This window comes from Aspergillus tanneri (assembly GCF_003426965.1).
Source record: "Aspergillus tanneri strain NIH1004 chromosome Unknown AapTan_3_pilon_pilon_pilon, whole genome shotgun sequence".
NCBI classification, from domain to species: Eukaryota; Fungi; Ascomycota; class Eurotiomycetes; order Eurotiales; family Aspergillaceae; genus Aspergillus; species Aspergillus tanneri.
The window spans coordinates 1964164-1985861 of NW_022984630.1; the positions used below are offsets into that span (position 1 = coordinate 1964164).

The 21698-nt window shown below is 51.5% G+C and overlaps 8 protein-coding genes across 8 annotated transcripts; 3 read left to right on the forward strand and 5 right to left on the reverse strand.

Moving 5' to 3' along the window:
* Window positions 1-24: 24 nt before the first annotated feature.
* ATNIH1004_004449 (putative mitochondrial translation initiation factor IF-2) lies at window positions 25-3338 on the forward strand (the record flags this gene model as incomplete). The annotated part of the gene is made up of 3 exons (XM_033569119.1): window positions 25-492; window positions 557-3039; window positions 3095-3338. 3 exons carry the CDS (start codon window positions 25-27, stop codon window positions 3336-3338), a joined length of 3195 nt encoding a protein of 1064 aa, XP_033427925.1.
* A 587-nt stretch (window positions 3339-3925) lies between these two features.
* Window positions 3926-4634, reverse strand: ATNIH1004_004450 (rhodanese-like domain-containing protein; the record flags this gene model as incomplete). Its single annotated transcript, XM_033569120.1, has 2 exons — window positions 3926-4324; window positions 4383-4634. 2 exons carry the CDS (start codon window positions 4632-4634, stop codon window positions 3926-3928), a joined length of 651 nt encoding a protein of 216 aa, XP_033427926.1.
* A 261-nt stretch (window positions 4635-4895) lies between these two features.
* ATNIH1004_004451 (PhzF family phenazine biosynthesis protein) lies at window positions 4896-6003 on the reverse strand (the record flags this gene model as incomplete). The annotated part of the gene is made up of 3 exons (XM_033569121.1): window positions 4896-5844; window positions 5892-5919; window positions 5979-6003. The coding sequence occupies 3 exons, from the start codon at window positions 6001-6003 to the stop codon at window positions 4896-4898; spliced, it is 1002 nt and encodes a 333-aa protein (XP_033427927.1).
* A 760-nt stretch (window positions 6004-6763) lies between these two features.
* erg5 (C-22 sterol desaturase erg5) lies at window positions 6764-8571 on the reverse strand (the record flags this gene model as incomplete). Its single annotated transcript, XM_033569122.1, has 4 exons — window positions 6764-6805; window positions 6858-8106; window positions 8182-8383; window positions 8412-8571. The coding sequence occupies 4 exons, from the start codon at window positions 8569-8571 to the stop codon at window positions 6764-6766; spliced, it is 1653 nt and encodes a 550-aa protein (XP_033427928.1).
* A 783-nt stretch (window positions 8572-9354) lies between these two features.
* Window positions 9355-11318, reverse strand: ATNIH1004_004453 (signal recognition particle subunit SRP68; the record flags this gene model as incomplete). Its single annotated transcript, XM_033569123.1, has 3 exons — window positions 9355-9853; window positions 9907-11049; window positions 11128-11318. The coding sequence occupies 3 exons, from the start codon at window positions 11316-11318 to the stop codon at window positions 9355-9357; spliced, it is 1833 nt and encodes a 610-aa protein (XP_033427929.1).
* An 872-nt stretch (window positions 11319-12190) lies between these two features.
* ATNIH1004_004454 (putative translation regulator (Cya5)) lies at window positions 12191-15631 on the forward strand (the record flags this gene model as incomplete). The annotated part of the gene is made up of 1 exon (XM_033569124.1): window positions 12191-15631. One exon carries the CDS (start codon window positions 12191-12193, stop codon window positions 15629-15631), a length of 3441 nt encoding a protein of 1146 aa, XP_033427930.1.
* A 482-nt stretch (window positions 15632-16113) lies between these two features.
* Window positions 16114-19197, forward strand: MCM3 (MCM DNA helicase complex subunit MCM3; the record flags this gene model as incomplete). Its single annotated transcript, XM_033569125.1, has 8 exons — window positions 16114-16186; window positions 16245-16263; window positions 16344-16395; window positions 16468-16514; window positions 16567-16653; window positions 16800-16983; window positions 17039-19107; window positions 19161-19197. The coding sequence occupies 8 exons, from the start codon at window positions 16114-16116 to the stop codon at window positions 19195-19197; spliced, it is 2568 nt and encodes an 855-aa protein (XP_033427931.1).
* Window positions 19198-19703: 506 nt separating this feature from the next.
* Window positions 19704-21098, reverse strand: ATNIH1004_004456 (Spo7-like protein; the record flags this gene model as incomplete). The annotated part of the gene is made up of 1 exon (XM_033569126.1): window positions 19704-21098. The coding sequence occupies one exon, from the start codon at window positions 21096-21098 to the stop codon at window positions 19704-19706; it is 1395 nt and encodes a 464-aa protein (XP_033427932.1).
* Between the last annotated feature and the right edge of the window lie 600 nt (window positions 21099-21698).

Below are 21698 nucleotides of genomic sequence, written 5' to 3' on the forward strand. Positions count from 1 at the left end.
GTTGTCTCTCATTTTCATCCCAAAATGGCGCCTAAGAAGAAGGGAAACAAGAGGCAAGAAGAGGATTGGGAAGCCGAGCTTGGAGAGTCTGCTCCTGCTGCCTCTTCTTCCGAGGCTGCAGATGCCCCGCAAGAGCCTGTTGCCGATGGTGACGGGGAGACTATGGGCGGCGGTCTCCTGGCCGCGCTGAGGAAGAACAAGAACAAGAAAGCCAAGAAGGGCAAGACGGTTAATGACTTTGTCGAGGGAGAGGATGCGGCAGAGGGCAGCCCAGAGACCGACTTTGCCAGTAAGCAGCCCGAAGAAGGTACGTTTGACGATGAGGACGTTTTTGGTGGAAAGAAGGCCGCAAAGGCCGCAAAGGCTAAGGCTGCCGCTGCCGCTGCTCCATCTCCGCCTAAGGACGAGGAAGAGGGCGGTTTTCGTGTGAAGTCTAAGAAGGAGAAGGAGAAAGAAAAGAAAGAGAGGGAAAAGCAACGTAAGAAGGAACAGGTATGGCCCATTCGATCATGTCTCATCCAGCATCCATATCACTGATTGTCTCGTTACTATTTAGGCTGCCAAGAAGAAATCTGCTGCCCCAGCAGAGAAGCCCGCTCCCTCGAAACCCGAGCCAGCCAAGGAGGATGAACCCACTACTGCCCCTACTCCGCAACCTGCTGCCCCCGAGCCCACGGGAGGCAAGAAAAAGAAGGTCCCCGCTCATCTGGCCGCTCTCCAGAGGCAACAGGAAGCCCTCCGGAAGCAGCGCGAGGAGGAAGAGCGGCTCCTAGCGGAAGAAAAGGCCGCAGAAGAGGAAAGACAGCGCCTGTTTGAGGAAGAGGAGAAGAAAAAGGAAGAAGCTCGTCAACGCAAGAAGGAAAAGGAGAAGGAGAAGAAGGAGCAGCTGAGAAAGGAAGGCAAACTACTCACCAAGGCCCAGAGAGAAGCCAAGGAACGCAACGAGATGCGTCTGAAGCAGATGCTTGCGTCTGGTGCAGGCAAGGTTGCTGGTCTGGAGGATGCGGGAGCCGAAAAGAAGAAACCTGTCTATGAAAATAGGAAGAAGAAGGGGCCCAAGAAGCAGGAAGAGGATCTAGAGGCTGCTGCCGCCCGCGCGAAAGCCCAGCGTGAGGCCGAAGATGAGCGCCGAAGAAAGGAAGAAGAAGAGAAGGCCAAGGTCGACGCGGCTGCGGCTCCAGAGGACAATGAGGAAGTCGATGATTGGGAACAAGCTGCCGATGCCGAAGAGGTGAAGGATAGCTGGGATGCACCTTCGGATGAGGATGAGGAGCCGAAGAAGGCCGAGACAGCCGCCGCCAACGGCACCGCTGGGGAGAAATCTCAGAAGGCAGAGGAAGACGACGAGTCGTCATCCGAGGAGGAGTCCTCTGACGAGGAGACTGACGAAGAGCAATCTGCCGCCCAAAGGGCTATTGCTCAACGGAAAGCGGAAGCTGCTGAGCGCAGAAAGAGACAGCACGAGGAGGCGTTGGCCGCTCGTTCGAAAGACAACCTGCGCTCCCCCATCTGCTGTATCCTGGGACACGTCGATACGGGTAAAACCAAGTTGCTGGACAAGATCCGACAGACCAACGTGCAGGAAGGCGAAGCTGGTGGTATTACGCAGCAGATTGGCGCCACCTATTTCCCCTTGGATGCCCTGCGCCAGAAGACGGCCGTGGTAAATAAGGATGGTAAATTTGAGTTCAAGATTCCTGGTCTGTTGGTCATTGATACCCCTGGTCACGAGTCTTTCTCAAACCTGCGGTCCAGAGGCTCGTCTCTTTGCAACATTGCTATTCTGGTTGTTGACATTATGCACGGCCTCGAGCCACAGACCCTCGAGTCTATGAGGTTGCTCCGTGATCGTCGTACACCTTTTATTGTCGCACTGAACAAGATCGATCGTCTCTACGGATGGAAGAAGATCGACAACAACGGCTTCCAGGAGAGTTTGGCCATGCAGAACAAGGGCGTCCAGAACGAATTCCGCAGTCGGCTGGAGCGCACCAAGCTTCTCTTCGCCGAGCAGGGCTTCAACTCGGAGGTCTTCTACGAGAACAAGTCCATGGCTCGCAATGTGTCCCTGGTGCCCACCTCCGCCCACACAGGCGAGGGTATTCCTGACATGCTGAAGCTGTTGACTACCCTGACCCAGGAGCGTATGACCAACTCCCTGATGTATTTGTCCGAGGTCGAGTGTACCGTGCTTGAAGTGAAGGTAATCGAGGGTCTTGGTACCACCATTGACGTCGTTCTTTCGAACGGTATTCTACGAGAAGGTGATCGAATCGTGCTATGCGGTCTTAACGGGCCTATATCAACGAATATCCGTGCGTTGCTTACGCCCGCGCCTCTCAAGGAACTTCGTCTCAAGTCTCAATACGTTCACAACAAGGAGGTGAAGGCCGCCCTGGGTGTCAAGATTGCGGCGAACGATCTCGAGAATGCTATTGCTGGTTCTCGCCTAATGGTTGTAGGACCCGACGATGACGAGGAAGACATCGAGGAGGAAGTCATGTCCGATTTGGAGAATCTCCTTAGCAAGGTTTCCCGCGATCAGCGCGGTGTCAGCGTCCAGGCTTCGACTCTTGGTTCCCTGGAAGCGTTGCTAGAGTTCCTCCGGGTTTCGAAGATTCCCGTTGCGAACATTTCCATCGGCCCTGTCTATAAGCGTGATGTTATGATGGCAGGAACCATGTTGGAAAAGGCCAAGGAGTACGCGGTCATGCTCTGCTTCGACGTCAAAGTGGACAAGGAAGCGGTCGCCTACGCCGATGAAATTGGGGTAAAGATCTTTACTGCAGACATCATTTACCACCTGTTCGATGAATTCACTAAGCACATGGCTGAGTTGGCGGAGAGAAGAAAGGAGGAGAGCAAGCTCCTTGCTGTGTTCCCCTGTGTGCTCAGACCGGTGGCTGTTTTCAACAAGAAGGATCCGATTGTCGTCGGTATTGATGTTGTGGAAGGAAGTCTTCGGATGCACACGCCTCTCGCAGCCATCAAGACTAACCCGGTGACTGGAGCGAAGGAGATTATCGACATTGGCCGAGTGTATGTTGATATAGGTTCTACCCCCTGGGAAAGTAGACTGACCAGCTGTTCATAGGGTATCCATCGAGCGTGACCACAAAGCGGTTCCCATTGCAAAGAAAGGCCAGCCGTCCGTCGCCGTCAAGATCGAGGGCAGCAACCAGCCGATGTACGGCCGTCATCTGGAAGAGAAGGACTTACTCTACTCTCACATTTCCCGCGCCAGTATCGATACCCTCAAGGAATTCTACCGGTCCGACGTGTCCATGGAGGAATGGGGACTTGTCAAGAAGCTCAAGCCCGTATTCGACATTCCTTGATTGCCTACGCAGCTGGGTCGTCCTGTCTGAACTCTAGGTGATTGGCCTCATTCTATTTGCCCCCCTGCAACTACCTGCAAAGGCGGCTTGCGGGATGGACAGAGGAGAGTTCTATAATTCCTGGGACAGGCTGGACGAGTTTCGGTATGCGTCTGTACATGCCTAACCATATAGCGATTTGATTTCATGTGTCTTGAATTAGGGTGTGCTGTCACGTAATGCACTGCATGATGAATTTAGATGAAAAAGGTGGAGGATAGATCTGGATGCATGAGGAATGGATGAATGACTGTCTAAAAGCAATGCCTACGAGGGCAGGCGTCTGATTTCAATGTGTTATGATACTTTTATTTAGTCAAATGGATTGTTGGTTATAATAGTCTTCCGTAATATGGTTTTTCAACTTGCTATGCACATTTTAAATTGGATTGTATTCAGGACATCGGATACATAACCAGACATCTCTCTGTTCCAATATCATTTTATCTAAAACCAAATACAAAACATCCGTGTCTCGATTCCGAGTCATTCATACACTGACACCCACAACAAGAAGAAAAGCATCCTAAAATACAGATCCAATCAATTTACTCATAATCCCCTCCCTCCCACTTCTCCGTCTTCCCTCCCTTTTCCGCCCAATCCAACCAACTCCCATCGTAAACCCCTATACGATCAGGATCGTAACCCGCTTGCACGGCTAACTGCGCCGCCGCGCGAGCCCTCACCCCAGCCTTACAGTAGAAGACGATATCCGTATTCCGGTTCTCCCGGTCGGCGCCGGGCTTGGGGAACCCGAAGCGTGTCTCGAACTCATCCGGGGTCAGGAAGAGGGCGTCCGGCTGCGATGCCAGCGGCACGCAGATGGCAGAGGGAATGATGCCCGTAGCGGTCAGTTCGACAGGTTCGCGCACGTCCACGAGGATGAGGTTCTTCTGGGGTGATGAAGGGGGGGAGGGAGAGTCGGAGGGGAGGGAGGCGGTGATCTATACATCCTTATTAGCTTGTTGAATTGGATTATCTGGGATAAGTACGGGGGTATACATCTTCAAAACCGTAGGATTTCAAGGAAATCCCATCATCACTCTTCTGTCGGACCGTCTGGGATCGATATTGGTTCTGATTCCGACTCTGATTCCGCTGCGGTCGTAGAGATAACGTGGTATGCGGTGTATAAGACAGGCTTCTTGAGCCTGAGCCGAGGGCTCGGGAGAGCGCCGGTGTGGTTGACGGGGTGCGCGAGACAGACTGCATCCCGCGTGTGAATAGCTTCGTCAGTGGACGTCGAGAGATCATGATGTCAATTTTGTCCGGAGAGAAGATGTAAGGTGGGTTTTATTGGGTGAGAATGGGCTATGTTGATGTCTGATCTTGATGTCGGCCGGGTTCAATCGGCGAGGTTCGGTGATGTCAATCGGCGGGTCACCGCCTACCAGTACTATGTATCGGCCGGGAATTCTTCAAGAGAGCAGCAGTTGAAGTGTTCGTACTCGGGAATACATTTACAAAGCTATCCCACGGAATATAGGGGATCTATTCAAAACAAAATACTAAAGATCAATATCGCAATCTCCCCTCCATCACAACCGTCGCCTCCCCAGTCATGATCACCTTCGCTACGCCCGTCCCCTCACGATCAAGCACCACGTCAACGACAATGCGACTTCTTCGTCCGATTTCCATCCCCTGATCGATTTGATACCGATATTTCTTGCCTTTCCCTCCCCTCTGCAATGCGAGATACGCCGCCAATGCACAAGCTCCACTCCCACACGCCGGATCCTCGAATCCAATCGCAATCGTGCGCACATGCAATCTTTCCACAGTCCCCTCTTCCGTCTCTTCCTGGCCTCTCATCACCATCCTTCGATAATACATCGTGCTAATAAACGACGGCGCCCAGTCCCTATCCAGCTCTACAGCGGGTGAAGCCCCCGCTGCGACCGCCGCCATGAGGTCCTCCGATAGATCAACCAGGGCAAAGGTCACGCCGCGCACAATAGACACAAGCGGGTAGTCACTGCGCATACCCTTCGATAGATCCGTATCTGGATTATTATCCCCTCCTCCTGCTATCCTCGGCTGCGTAGCAAGAAGAGCATCTTTCCGTACGCATCCGGAATGCACATGCAAGTTGAACGGGATATCCGCCGAGACGGTGTTCTCCGCAGGATGGAATTGTACGCGAACGGGCCCCGCCTTGGTGTCTATATCTAGAGAATTATCGTCCCCTAGAGTTAAACTAGGAGGACTAGGACTTGGAAGAGGCCCTGTCAAGAGTTCCTTCTGGAATAGATAATGCGCTGCTCCGATGGTCGGATGGCCTGCAAAGTTCAATTCCCCCGATAAAGTGAAGATCTGGATCCGAGGAGGCTGGCCATGAACCGCGGGATGGAGAAAGACCGTCTCGGAGATGTTGAATTCGCGCGTGATTTGGAGTTTCTTTGATTCTGGGAGCTCTACGTCGCCGGTGAGAAGGACAACCGCCACGGGGTTTCCTTGTAGTCTGTTGCAATTCAGTGTGTGGAATCAATCAATGGAGGTGAGTCATACTTGGTGCTTGTGAAGACGTCCAGAGTCACTGAATCGGATCAGTTCGAGGATACCCTTTATATACCATGTAACAAAGGAAGAACATACCGTACTGGAGCGATCGGTCTGCCATGTTTGGGAATACGTTCGATTCAGTCAGGAGTGATGTTGCCGTTGTGCAGTGGAATGGCTGTAGCAGTGGCAGTGGCATATGTAGATCCTTATACTCAGCCCCTCGTATCTCGTCACCGATGACTCTGCCAGTGTATCCCCACACAATAGGAATCCCATTTCAAAGTAAAGTTCTCAGGATCGACGATACATACTCATGGAGTGCTCCTTCGCTCATTTTCGCTTATTAAGTGGACTTACCCAGCGTTTATTTTTTGGATTGGTTTGTCACACGCTACAATGGAAAGGACCACTACAATCGGACTTCAAAATCGGCAATTACTATTATTCTAAATACCATATCTTAGTGGTCCATCTCTTCATTCGTAATGCGGATGTTCCCACATGCATCGTTCCATATTATGTACCCGGACCATCTTGACCCGGCGGATTGAGCCTCCTTCACAGGTTAAAAAAGACAAAGAAAGAGGGCCGCGGGAAAACCCAGTATTAATATAAATAGGTTCTGTACAGTAACAGAAAGAAAACCAAAAAGAGAAAGCTTTCGGTCATTCTATCTCCAGGATAGAAATTTTGACAATGGAGGACCATGCGGAGGACTGCTGTCCAACCAAACAGAAGAAGGCCTAGCTCTAGACACTGCTCGCCCGATGCGACAGCGCAGAAACAATAGGATGAGCCGAAGCTTCGAATGGCAAAAAAAAGAAAAGAAAAGAAACAGAGAAATGTAAAGAGAAGAGGTAAATCACATAGGGGCATAACTAAGGATGAGGACGGGGACGGAAAGAGAGAAGGCAGTCATCCTAACCAGCAATTAGCAGAGTGCCGGAATGCATTGTACAGGAAGAAACATACCTGGGGGAAGATGGTAGCAAACACCTTGATGTCTTCAGACTCGGGAGTGGGGGTGTGCTCCCAGTCCATCTCGAGACTCGCCTTGCCAATCATGGCCATCAGGTTTAGCTGTGCATATGTTTGGCCCAGGCAGTAATGAGGTCCCGTGCCGAAAACGAGCCAGTTCTTGGGGTGCTGCTCGGCGGTGCCCGTGATCCAGCGATCCGGGTCAAAGGTGTCAGGGTTGGGATATGCTTCCTCATCATGGGTGGCGGGCCACACGGACGGAATGATCATTGATCCCTTTGACACGGTGATCTTATCGGTGATGGGGAAGTCCTTCTTGACCATGTATGGGACCATGATGACCGGCGGTCGGTACCGCAGGGTTTCCTTGACCACGGCGCGAGTGTACTCCAATTTGTCTAGCAGCTCCATCGTCAAGGGGGCGTTGATATCGCCGTTGCGCATGCGCAGGTTCTCTTCACGGACCTTGTCCAAGACATCCGGGCGATCCGCCATGAGTTGGAAGAGCCACGTGGAGGCCGCACTGGTAGCATCTTGAGAGGCAAACAAGAAAGTGAAGATAGTCTGCGCAATCTCGTAGTTGGTGAAATCACGAAGGACCTGGGGGGGTTTCTCGCTGGTGTCCACATGGATCCCCTGCGCGATCTTTTCCCGATACTTGGCGGAATCCTGCTGAGCCTTAACCCAGGCATCCATAATACAGGTCACATCTCCGCCGGCGGCCATGCGGGCCTTGCTCTTCGCCGCACATCTTGAAAACTCATCCAGGACCATGTCAGAGGCCTTCTTGCCATACCAAGCCTTGGTGTACGGCAGGATGAAGGGGAAGTTGACCAATTCCAGGGCGGCCGTGATCATGTAGTAATCATCGGCAATCTTCTTAATGGCCTCGTCGCTAATATAGTGGCCAACAAACGTACGGCAAGAAACAGCACACATGAGCTCACGGAATTCCGGCATCCATGGAGTGGGCTCATGCTTATTGGCTGCCGACTTCTCGAGGAAGTGCTTGTAGTACCGGTTATACTCCTCCTCCAGGCGTGGCAGGTAGCACGAGAGAGCCTGGCGGGTGAAGAGACCGTTCAGGCCCTTGCGGAACTCGACGTGATCCCTACCGTCCAAGAACACCCAGTTGGTCCTACCGAGTAGCTTGTGCGCTACATCAACCACGCAGGGTTTGACATAGCCCGGCGAATTGAAGATCTTTCGAGACATGTCACGGGTGGAGGCAATGACGACGAATCTGTCAAAAGAGTCGTCAGAACCGGTCCACATACCATGCTCGGTAGCAAGCATGCCAGCTTTGGGGTGAACCTACTTGTGGAAGACGGAAACGCAGCTCAATTCTCCGCTGTCCCATTTGGCCTTGTATTCATGAAATTTGGGGTTGACCGACTGTAGGAATGGGCCCATGAAGGGGAGTTTCCATGCGGGACCGACAATGGAACCTTTCTGCCAAACGTATCGTACTGCAATTGCCCCCGTAAAGTCAGCAATGGCAGTTCCGGGAAAAGTGAAATCTGCGTGGGGAATCAGACTCTCACTCACGCTGGTCATAGATCACGGCCGCAATGAACAGAGTCAAGATGGCCTTCCAGACATTGAAGCCTTCGAGAAGGGATGCGGCGAGACCGCCAGCCCTGAGAAGCTGGGGAGTGACGGTCGCATCGGCGGCCGGCGAGACGAAACTCCCACTGACGCTGGCCATAATCGAGTAACACTCCGGCGGGTGGGAGGCGGAAAAGGAGAGAAGGGGGAAGCGGAACAAGGAGGGAGGAGAAAGGAATTGACGGAGACGTCGAAAATCCCGGAGGAGCAACGGCGACGTTGGAGAGGAAGGAAGGAAGGAATGACTGAATGAATGGATGGATGGATGTATGGATAGGGGGATGGGACGCAAGAGAAGGAGAGAAAAAAAAGAATGAATGAAATGTTGTGATACCCGGAAGGGGCAATCCCGTGCCAGGGGCCAATCACGGGGCAGTTCCCATACAGGAACTTGAGTGGTACCAAGGACTCCGGGCTTCCAGCCGTGTATGGACAGGTACCATGGAGGTGTCAATCGAGTGGCCTTTGATGTGCGCGGGGTTTCCTACTAACACAGACCTCGATTACACAGCATCTGTAATTGCAATGCACGTATGAGTTGGATGCAAAGGACCTCTTTCCTGTGCCCACTACGATCAATCCAACTTTCACGCGACACAACTACGGATTTAATATTCTAACTACATCTGTGTAAAGCGCTGCTATTACTTTTGGCGCACAGGTGATTCGGCTGTCAACCTCCCGCTTTCTCCGGGGCCTCCGGTGCACGTGCCTTGCCTGATTCTATGATGATAACTAAATTAGAAAAAGAATTATGAAAGGCACCAACACAAGATGCCACGGATTGCTTCATTAAACTACCCAGTGCAAACACTTGAGCCGCTGTCATATCTATTCACAGATGTTTAGACATGTCGTAGTAAATACAGACACACCCCTGAATTCAACGCCCAAAGCCAAACCAGCCTCGCCGACCACTTTTCTTCTCCGTCTCGGGCTCAGCCTGGATCGGAGGGGCATCCTGGCCGGTGGCACTCTCCCGGGGATAATCAATATAGTTCCATGCAACGTCCAGGAAGAGGGGCTTCACGGGAATCGGTTGCATCTGAGGCGGATACGGGACGAGATTGGCGAAATCCAATCCATCGCCAGAATATTCGTGCAGCCGTTCAATCGCAGGACGTTGGCTGGCAGACTTCGACTGCTGTTCTTCGGACAGTTTCTCTAATGTAACAAGACCACGGTACTGTGCGACCAATCCTTGCAAAGTCGACGCTAACGTTTGGAACTGGCTGCGCGAAACGTCCAGGCGAGGTGGTCCTTCGGCCGATGGCTGAACCGTGCTGGACAACTCCGAAGAAAGCGTCAGGGCCTGCGAAAACAATGCAAGCGCGTTCTGGGACTTTCCAAGTATAGCGTGAGACCGTCCGATGGCAAGGCACCTGGAACTACATTAGAACAACCCGCTTGGTCTTGGGGAAACGGTGTATACTACCTCAAAGCACGGAAGTAAGAATTCTTGGCTTCCATCTCCTCCACGAACACAGAATCTGCGGCAACTCCCGGTAGCTCTAGAATAAATTCGATACTCTGTAGAGTAGAATCGTACAAAACGACCTTCTCGCGTAGGCGCGCTAGCTTCTTACCCTTGGCTTCGTCGTGTTTCCCTGGAGTCTTTCCACTTTTGCGCGATTTGATCTGATCGGTGTCGAAAGAAATGCCGTCTTGTTCACCGCACAAAACGCGGTTGCGTCCGATTCGCCATCCCACCAGGGCATAATTCACCGCGGTCCGGGTAACTTGCAAGTTCTGCATTCTCTTGTCTCCTGAGTCTACGCCTTCAGCGACAAGATCATCTATGGCCGTCTTAGTTGCGTCGACCGCATCCTGGCTTGCAATAATGACACTATCATAGGCAGCAGCCTTGTCCTTTGAAGAAGCAGATTTGCCCGACGCGTCGACAAGCCACGAGGTAAGGCGAGATTCTGCTGCTGCTGCCGCCGCAAGAGCCTGAGAAATCGCTGCATCCTCCAACGCCACCGTCCGGGACCTCCACGTAATATGTTCAGGAAGCTGCTGCACCTCCCCATTGGCTGTTTTCTGCGCTCCCGAAGCCTCCTCGTTAAAGCAATTGGGGTCCACTTTCCCAATCTCAGCCCTTACGTGAGCGTCCGACGGGAAGAAACTGATGGCCAAAGAGGAGAGAGATTTCGACCGGGGAAGTTTCATCTGATATGCTGCGTACCTTAGGCTGGGGTCGACAGTACTGGACACTAGGTCCCGAAAGGCATCTTGCTTAGATTTTTGACCAAGAGCTGTGTAAATAACCTTAGCAATGGAGTAGTTCTCCACGCACTGTTTCCACTTGCGCTTGTCAAGAGATAGAGCTCCCGAGAGTGTTGCAAGGTAAGCGCGTGCTTCGAGGACATCAATGTCAGTAGCACCTGAAGACGCCTGATCCTCTAGAAGGAGAACCAGCTGTTTCGCGTAACCCGTCGCTTTACTAAGTCGTGAGACAACCTGGCGCCTGACAGCCCCGACAATCCCCTTCGCTGACGGATCTGCGGAGTGTGCGGACTTCATGTGCATGGCCTGTGCCCATGCTCGTTCGGAGTTCAAGAGGAGGACATGGACATAACTATAGAAGACGAGTTAGTTAATAAACACACATAGAGAGACACAGAGAGAGACAGAGAGAGAGAGAGAGGAAGCATACGCCACATTATTATTGATGTTTTCTGCACTGACCGGCGGTTTGGCAGTGTATTTTCGACCTTTGGGAGTGGTCCGACCAAGCTTCTTGTGGAGTTTGTGCAACTTGCGAGTTAAGTGAGCACGATAGGCATTATAGTCACCAGCGAGGAGAACATCCTCGCGCTGGACAAACACAAAGCCGGTGATGTCCATGGTGCTGGGAGACCAGACAATGGGAGTGGGTGGGTTTCGATCTGGAGAGTGCGGGTTGGCGTGGTCAGTTCTCGGCCAAACGAATGCCCGACTGATTTCGCGGGATTCTCTTTTCCAGCATCGGCCAATCTTGCTGCTTCTTTCTACACCTCGCAAAATTTCACACCCGTGCCAACACCACGCCATTTACGCCGGTGGACATTCGTTTCCCCCTTGTCCATCTAGCTTGTATTCCCAGCTGTCCATCGAGTTTCTTATTCTACCAGTGGGGAGCCATTTGGGTAGTAATTTGTGAGCTTCGTGCACAAGAATACTTCACTCTGGTACGTCCACCATTCCTCGAGTTTTTGGATGTCCGGTACCTAACCCTTTCCGCTGGGATAATAGGGATCCTGGGACCGATATGCTACGCTTCTTTTTCATATTTCGGTGATTCCTGGGTTTTTACACCGCAAGTACTGGGGGTAATGCTGGAACGGGCTGGCGGATGCCTTGAGAACGCAGGACGGCGTCTCTTCTGGGATTCAAATGGCGCTCTCCGAAGTCCAAAGTCCTTATATGCCAATTTGGGCCATTCGGGTGGTCCAGTCATTGACTGTCTCCATTGGCTTCTGATTTCCTTGCAAACGAAGCCCACGCGACCCTCAAGTCCTCTGAGGCCTACCACAAACACAGGCACAGGCACGAATGATGCGCGGTCTCCCTTCCTAGATTTTCTCTATCCTCCGCGGACGCAAAACTTTGCGGCGTTGTGTTTGCTCCGCTCTCCCAGAAGACTACCTGCTCGAAGAAGGAAAAAAGCCGTCCTCAGCCTGTCCAGAAATTACGCAACCGAGGCTGCCTGCCTCGCCCAAGCTGCCGGAACAGACAAGATGGTACATAGCCATTATATTAAACGTGGCGGAAGGAAAGAGGCCAAGAGGAATCTTCTGGCCCTCCTGGCAGATAATGAGTCCGAGGAGTATGATAAAGCATGGATGCTTTATGAGACAGCTGGTCACCCCCTCGACGTAAACCCTGCTCTTCTTGCATTTTTAAGTCGCTCTGGGAACGATGTAGATCATCGACGAGCGAAAATATTATTTCGCGGGATTGCTTTCGACTCTCGATTGGCCGACGATTATCTGCACATGGCAAGGTCTTATTTGACGACCGGGAGTCCATATGGTGTAATCAGCACCTGTAAGAAGGCAATTTCTAAGGGCCAAGGTATCCCATGCTGGGGATTTGCCTTGGCAAACTTTGTCAGGAGCACCGAGTGGGAAGCGGCGCTAAATATATGGGATTTGAGGCCACTATCCATGGAGGATCAGCTGTGGAGACCCGTTGCGCAACATTTGGCTGCTCCTGACATGCCAAAGAGCTTGCTTACCTTTTCCACGTTCTTGGAAGACCAACCATTAAATAGCCGGGCTTACGGTCTTGCCCAGTTTTTACTTTCCCATGCTTTCGCTACTCCAGAGGCCGTGCACAGTACAGCGACTGAAACGCTGTTGCTTCTGTTACGAAAGTTTAGCTCGCTGTTTATCCTCACCCCCGAGCACTATTTCAAACTTATCGACAGTCTCCAGTCATCTCAGATCAGAACAATATCCGTACGATCCATCCTATTGTATCGTAACTTTCGCTGGCAGATGCAGGGAGATGTCCCACCTGCAGAGCTTCTCCTTCAACTTATACAACGCCTGGCCTCGCTGGAAATCACGACCGGCATCCAGTATCTCTTGGATGAATTCACCCATTTCTATGGGAAACCGACCGTGGATGCGTATAGGATTGCCCTCGCAGCATTTTCTAAAGCTGGCGACGTGGGAAAGGTCACGCAAATCTTTGAAAATTATATCTCAGATCACGGTAAACCATTAAGCCGGAGACTCCTTACTCCACTCCTCTACGTTCATGCGAGAGCTGGAAATGTACGAGAAACGGTCCGTCAATTCAATAGGATCTCGGAGGAATTCGGCCTCGAGCAAAACACCGTGTGCTGGAATATAGTCCTCGCTGCATATGCTAGATCCGACGACCTCGAAGGAGCCTTTACATTGTTCAAGCAGATGCTCCAAAAGGGGGCGACACCCAATCCTCACACGTTCGGCACGGTAATGGGATTATGTGCTAATAGGGGCGATATCGATACCGTCCGTCAGCTGCTTGCTCTGGCTGAGAAAAGGCAGGTGCAGATGACCGCCCCGTTGCTTGATACCATTGTGGAGGCATACTGCAACAATCAGAGACTCGATTTGGCCGAGAGCGTTGCAGAAATATGTCTCGGGTTGGATGTGAAGGGCTCGCGTGTGAGAATGTGGAATGTGCTACTTTGGAATCATGCATTCCGGATGGACTTGGAATCTATCTCTAGGATCCGCTCACGCATGGATGCGAACGGCCTGTCGCCAGATGGGATGACTTATGCCGCCCTCATGCTCAGTCTGGTGCTCACAGGGCAGACAGACGAAGCGCGGCGCATTCTCCGGAAGCTTCACAGAAGCTACCAAATGTACACCACAGAATTTCACTACGCCATAATTCTCTATGGCTATGTCAAGGCTCGAAATCGTGACATGGTGCACATTATCTTTCGTGAAATCAAAGAGCGTTTTGACCGACCGGGATTTAGTTCTCAGCTCCTTGTTCTCAAGAGTCAGATCCATCGAGATTTGCAGCTCGTCCAGGATTGTGGTAGGCAAGTTAACGCTGCCAACATTCGCTTGGAGAATGCTGAGATGTTCCTTGCCGAAACCATCGCAGAGTTCAACACCACCAAGCTGGCAACCAAACAACCTTTGCCGGGTGCAGGGAGGAAGCCTCCTCGCATTGCCTTCCCTGCTATGTACTACGAGTATATAATCACGGCCTATGGAACGAGAGGAGCGTCGGAAAGGGCCAGGGCGCTGTTTGATCAGTTCGTAAACGGTCAACATCCTCCGGATTCTCCAGAGGATGCCAAAGATATAGCGCCAATTCATCTGCTTGTCGCACTGATGCTTGCACACATGAAGGCCGAGCAATACAAGAAGGTTGAAGAATGTTGGGAGTTGGCTTTCCCCCGCGCCAGAAAGATAGCTAGCCGCTCCACTGTCGATGAATGGCTCTCTGAACAGTTGGCCTCTAGTGCTAGTCCACCTCGGCCCTCTTTGCCAATATCGGTCCGTGGCGAGCAGGAAATGCTAATAGGGCCAGATACGGTTGATCTCTCCCGATCGAAGAAGAAATCTTCAGTGCTGCCGTCATATAAATTCGTTCTGTCTTGGCCGCTATCTCTATACATGCGGTCTTTAGCCTATCTGAATGAGCCATGGAAAATCCGCCAAGTTGTAGCGGAGGTTGAGAAGGCCGGCTTTAGTCTGACGACTTTTAACTGGTCAACATACGTGCAGATGCTTGCATCTTCTGACAAGCCTTCGGATCAAGTTGAGGCTTTTACCGTCTTCGAACAGAAGTTCATGCCTAACTTCCCAGGATGGAAGAACCTTCGTCGAGGGTATGGGGTGAAGCCTGCTGGCGTACCTGCCACCTTTGACGTCATAGAGAAGAACCCAAGGCGTGGGAAACACCCCGACGTTTTTGGCAAGGAGAGTCGGCGGTACTGGAGCAAGATTCAACCAGATTTCATGCAGCCCACCTATGTTTCTATGGTATATTTGGCGTCTGCCCTCCTTGGGTTCCGGGAGAGGAGTATCCACGATGGAGGTGCTGAAGTAAAAAATCTCTATAAAGCGGCACCGAAAACCATTGAGACAATTGCTAACATGCCCTACCTACGCGAACGGTTCCAGGGCGTGTTGCTTCGACGTCGTCAGGAACAAGGTGATAATAAAGATGATACAAATATACTTGAACCTTTCGTTTGGACTGGTGGTATCCTCGGCGTGGGAGGTCGACGAAGGGCTCCAAACCCGGACGAAACTATGCATCAGCCAGCAAAGGAAGAGCATGATTCGTGTGAGGAAGATATTGAGTTAGATGACGACTCTTCGGCAATTGAGCCTACGCCAAGTGAGGAGCAAATTGCTCTTTCCGAGGGCGATGGTTACCATATTAATGACAGCCTCCCTCTGGGCAGCACGTCGACGATTTCCGACAAAACCATTAGCCCCGAGGACGAGTATGATACTGAGGCTGAGTCACTTTTGGGGATCAGGCGCAAATCCAATGAAGCGAACGATGAGATTTTGGACAATGAGCATCGGGAGAGTTCTAACCAGATCTATCACGATGAGAGAATTGCATTGTTGGATGAAATTCACCCTCTTAAGCAGGATGGTCAAGACACTGAAGACGCGCCGTCTCATGAACGGAGGATCGGAGGATGAGAATTTGTGAAGCACTGGTGTTTCCCAGGGTGCATAGGAATGGTGTTTTTGTATATATATCACAAACTGTACTATACTGCAATACATACCGACATCATGTTCGTGAATACGAGCAATGTAACAGCATTCATCCTGCTCAATTGTCTCTCGTGTGGCATTTTAGTAAGCAAGTTGTACAAAGTACCAGAAAATTACCCATTGCAGTTAGGGTGCTGACTCAGTACAAATACCGCGTTCAAACGCGTCCGGCCTGGACGCACGCGTTTCAATTCTACCTAATTAGGACGTCGTGTCTTTCGAGAAAGCTCCTCGCCATCCCACACTCTCCTCTGGCTCTGAAGGAGAACAAGAACCACCACTGGGTATCTGTGTGCTTGGTTACTACCACGGGCCTCTTTGGATCGCCGTATACATCGGACAAAGTCGACCTTCTCAATTTCTTATAAACCCGTCTCAGCCTCACCGGGACAAGAACCTTAACCATGGACGGAGTACAACTCCGTGATGAGGCCACTCAAGATCGAGTGCGCGCCGCCACCGAGTTCCTTGATCCAAGTAAGTATTGAAGGTGTTGTTTCTCTCTATTCATTGTGCTGATTGCGTTCCTGTCCAGGTGATGCTAGAGCGCGAAGGTCCGTATGCCCCTAGAACGAACCTCCCTTTTTCGACTAGTGGCGAACATCGTGGGATTATTGGTCTGACCAGAAACCAGTTATCGGGCTGATATTGTTTTGATGTTGAATCGGGGGCTACGACGTTTGACAGTAAGTTCACCTGACTGCATGATCGTGTTCTGTGATTAGAAGAGGTGAAAGTAAAAATTTCTTCTCCCGCAGGTTAGCATCGATGAAATTAGAGCTCATAGCCGCGAACTAGCCGATGGGTAGGTTTTGATAGCATACGAACATGGAATAGCCCGCTAACTTGGAATATAGCCTGCTCACTTCCCCATTCGACTACTCACAGGCCTTCGACAGAGCCTTGAAAGATATCATCAAGACGTTGCCCAATCGAGCCTCGACGTCGGACGATGTAGTATGCATTTCTCCGTTTATATCTCCAGCCGTGTGGAAGTTAACAGAGCGCAGAATTATTATTGCGCTTACGTTGGAGCGCTTGGAGAATTTTCCTGTAACCCCAGAACGCTCGGATCTTCTCATCTGAATAGGATGATTTCCCTGGAAGGAATTGTGACCAAATGCTCCCTGGTTCGACCCAAGGTGATTCAGAGCGTTCATTACAGTGAGCGAAAGGATCGGTTCCTTGCGAGAAAATACAGGGATCAGACAATGACAGCTAGCGGGGGGACAAACTTGAATGTCTACCCCCAGGAAGATGATGAAAAGAACCCAGTATGTGCCGATAATCTCCAGATCTATTGCTCGATACTAATACCTATGCCCCTAGCTCATCACCGAGTATGGTTATTGTACATATATGGACCACCAAACGATCTCGATACAAGAAATGCCCGAAAGAGCTCCCGCCGGTCAACTGCCCCGAAGCGTGGACGTGATCCTCGATGACGACCTGGTAGATCGAGCCAAACCCGGAGACAGGATTCAGCTGGTTGGTATATACCGTTCTCTTGGAAATCGAAATGCGAACTCCGGCTCGTCGACTTTCCGAACGCTTGTTTTGGCAAATAATGTCATCCAGCTGTCTTCCAAATCCGGCGGAGGTATTGCGCAAGCCACCATCACTGACACTGATATTCGCAACATCAATAAAATTTCGAAGAAGAAAAATATTTTTGAGCTGATGTCTCATTCGCTCGCCCCTAGTATTTATGGCCATGACTATATTAAGAAGGCAATCTTACTGATGCTGCTTGGTGGTATGGAGAAAAACCTAGACAATGGAACACATTTGCGTGGTGATATTAATATCCTGATGGTCGGTGATCCTTCAACTGCCAAATCGCAGCTTCTCCGTTTCGTCCTGAACACTGCGCCTCTTGCAATTGCGACTACTGGTCGCGGATCTTCGGGAGTTGGTCTCACAGCTGCTGTGACCTCGGATAAGGAGACTGGCGAACGGAGACTGGAGGCTGGTGCAATGGTCCTCGCTGACCGGGGTGTCGTTTGTATCGATGAGTTTGACAAGATGAGTGACGTGGACCGTGTGGCTATTCACGAAGTCATGGAGCAGCAAACAGTCACGATTGCGAAAGCTGGTATCCACACAAGTTTGAACGCTCGGTGCAGTGTCCTGGCTGCGGCTAACCCGATCTACGGACAATATGATCCCCACAAAGACCCTCACAAGAATATTGCTCTGCCGGATTCTCTCTTGTCGCGTTTCGACTTGCTTTTCGTCGTGACTGATGATATTGAAGATTCCCGGGACCGATTGGTATCGGAACATGTCCTGCGCATGCATCGTTACCGTCAGCCTGGTGTTGAGGAAGGTGCTCCGGTTAGGGAGCAGCTCAACCAAAGCCTGGGAGTTGGACTCGAAGATAACCAGGACTCGAACCAACCGACGGAAGTCTTTGAGAAATTCAACGTTATGCTCCACGCTGGCATGGCCAGCTCGAGCCGGAGTAAGCGGAACGAGGTTGAAATCCTGAGCATCCCCTTCGTCAAGAAATATATCCAGTATGCGAAATCGCGAGTCAAGCCTGTCTTGACAAAGGGGGCTGCCGATCACATTGTTACGACGTACTCGGCACTGAGAAACGACGAACTAACCGGCAATCAACGCAAGACATCCCCAATCACCGCTCGTACTTTGGAGACATTGATCCGTTTATCTACTGCTCATGCAAAGTCTCGATTGTCGAACCGAGTGGAGGAGCGTGATGCTAAGATTGCTGAATCCATTCTGCGGTTTGCAATGTTCAAAGAAGTCGTGGAGGATGAACGCCGGAAGAGAAGAAAGGTCACCAACTTTGATGACGACTCTGCATCCAGTGGTTCGGACTCCGATGATGATGATGACGACGACGATACACCAGCTAATATTCCGAGCACGCGATCCACGCGACGAAGCGGAAACTTAAGTACGCGTGCAGCCGCCCGTTCCACCGCCGAGGAGATGGATGCGGACGGGGATGACGTTTCGGAGAATGGTGATGGCTTATACAGCGCCAGCCCTCGTGGCCAACGAATCCGATCAAGCCAGACCACCCGCAGACAGACACTGAGCCAATCTCAGATGTCTGTGGCCTCTTCCCGACCGGCTTCGCAGCTCATTCAGTCTCAGACAGACAATTCACAATCCCAGGCAGCATCCGCCGTCAGCGCTTCATCGCAACCCTTGCAGCCTGCTCGCCTGATTGCCTTCCGCAAGGCCCTAGGTCCATTGATGGGAACACGTCTGTTCACTAATGGTGAAACTGCTGACGTAGAGGAGCTTATCGGGGCTGTCAATACTGCGATCCGCAGCAACCACACGCTCGGTGAAGCACATGTTTTCCAGCGAGCAGAAGCTATCCAGGCCCTGAATGCTATGAATGAGAGAAACGAGCTGATGTAAGTAGACCTGAAATCAAAGAGTCCAAACGCATGTGGCTAACACTTTGCAGGTATCTGGAGGATGACGAGACGGTTTATAGAATTTAATCAGAGTTTTAGGGATTCAATTGTGGACTGGAGCTGGAAAGGATTACGGCAGCCATGATATAAGTTTTCATCCTTTTTATTTCTCCGATATCTGCTGATGGGGAGCCTGGTATGGCGTTGTGGGGTTCTTTGTTCTGTCGTACAGAGTTCAACTGGGCACTTTAGATAACGTGCGAATCAGAATAGTCAGATAATTGGTGCAAAATAACTTGATATAGAGATATTTATACAAATTGACCAAAAGGATATAAACTGGCCGGTAGTACGCAGTGGCATATTTTGCTTATGCAGGCCCATGGTATTGACAAAATCCAATGTAAATGCGGCATCACGGGTTTCGGAGTAGGAGCAGAGCAAAAAAAGGGAGGACAAAACGAAGAGAGAGGAGGGACATATAACCGTGACAGTATTCCAATCAATGTGTATCATGCATCCAACAGTTCAGTATGGGTATTATTATATCAACACAAGCATGCAAGGGTGACGAATCCAGCCGGTTTGCGGCTTTAGCTTTCAATAGGCTCCTCCTTGACTTTCTTTTTTTCACTTCCTATGCCGATGATCGAAGAATCATCGGACGAGAACGACGCTGTGCGGACTCCCTCCCTGATCTGCGCCTGTGTCAAAGGTGACAGCCCACGCGTCACGGGTTTCGATCCTTTCTTTCTCCGCTGCTGAGGACTCTGCTCTGAGATACTTGATATTGAGCTCGGGGTACTTCCTCGCCGGGGACGGCCACTCATTGATGACCGGGATGGAGGCCGGTCATCAAGGTCCACCGGAGTGCTGCTCCGGGAAGACGTGCGTGAATGAGAGTCCGAGCGCGTGCCACGCCGGACCGGGGATTTGAGTTCGTGGCTGAGTTTGGAGATACTGGCGTGCTGATGATGATGGCGGTGCCTATCCCCATCGGTGGACCTATTGAGTGTTGCCGCTGCGAGTCGTCGCCGTCGTGCTGCCTTCCACCCGAAACCAATCCATCCAAACCAGCCTTCTTCTTGCTGAGCTAGTAAGCGTTCTTTCTGGCGGAGTCTCTGGCGCAGTTGAGCTCGGCGTTCATTTTCCTTTTCCCAATACTCGGTCCGATAGTCATCCCAGTTTTCTCGAAATTCCGGAGAGAAGGATTTGGGTAAGAGAAGTAACCGGATGTAGTCACCTCCCGGACTCAGATCTTCCTCCACGAGTCCCGATTCGGGGTCCACGTTATGATATGGCTGGTGGTGCTGCCGACCACCAGCCCGTCTCTCGGCCGTCGGCCGTTCTATGTAATGGAAGTCTCCAATGGGGGAAGGGTAGAAAGGCATGGAGAAAGGGAAGAGAAAGGAGAGATAGGACAGCAGCTCCTGCCACCAGGAACCCCTGATCACAACGATCTTGGTGTTCATACTGCGGAGACCGCGATTGGCAACAGCGAGCCAGCGCCGCGGCCAACGTACCCCCCGCTCCCATTGCCCAGTGCCCCAAACCAAAAGTGCCGTCACAACTCCCCCGAGAAGCGCCACTTTCTCACCCATTTCCACCACCCAGTAGACCGAGCCTCCCACGCCGCGACCATCTTCTCGTGGCCGGAGGAAGAGTGCGTAGGAAAAGTAGGCAATCCAGGCAGCCAGCAGTAGAAGGAAAAACGTGTTCTGTCGTCGGCGTTCTCGCAACGCCAAGTACTGCGCTCGAAGGGAACTCTCCAGAATGAGCAGATTCAAGTATATCTGGGGCGGCGAAGATGGTACTGTCGAGAGTGGATCTGGGGCTAACGAACGTGGGAGGGAGGAGGGGTCCAAAGAGCCTTGGACATCGGGCCTCCGGCTAGAAGTTGAAGCATCCGGCACGGTGGACAATGAAGAGAGAGGTTTATCAGAAGCAGAAGCCCCCTTGACTATTTGATCCAGGCTTGGAGAAGCCATGGCCTTCCAGGTTGGAGAAGGGCTATGAGAGAAGTCGATATCGAGCTAAACGAGGCGGTTCGAGGTATACCTAGAGAAGCCCCAGAAGACCGGACAAGTGGAACAGACGCACCGAAGGGCCACTGCGGCCAATTGCTACCGCATTGCGAGGCAGTAGACGAAGAAGGAATCACGACGACCAAATGAGCAACGATTGGAAGTTGAAGAGGCGAAGGAGGCAACGTTATTTACCGTACGGTAAAAAAACCAGCGATCACGGGGTAAATGCCTTATGGCCTGATGATTGATGTGTTTTCCCCCTCCCAATGCGCTCATGTGTCCTCGCAGTTCGATCGGGGTCCAGTTTGATTCTTCTCCCATGATTGTCTACTCTCTGGATCTCTTTTCTCTTGCTCTTTTTTCCTCTCGTTCCGGCATTTGTTTTGCCTGCGCCTCGATTCATCGGCGTTAAGCGGTCTTTAGCCTCGTTCTCCCGTTCTTCCCCCATTCGGCTTTGTGCAATCCGTCATCCGAAACCTTCGAGAGCTGACTATATAGCCTTGTGTCTGCCTTTTGCGAGTGACAGAGAGAGAGAGTACTCCTCTGTCGCTCAGAACCTTA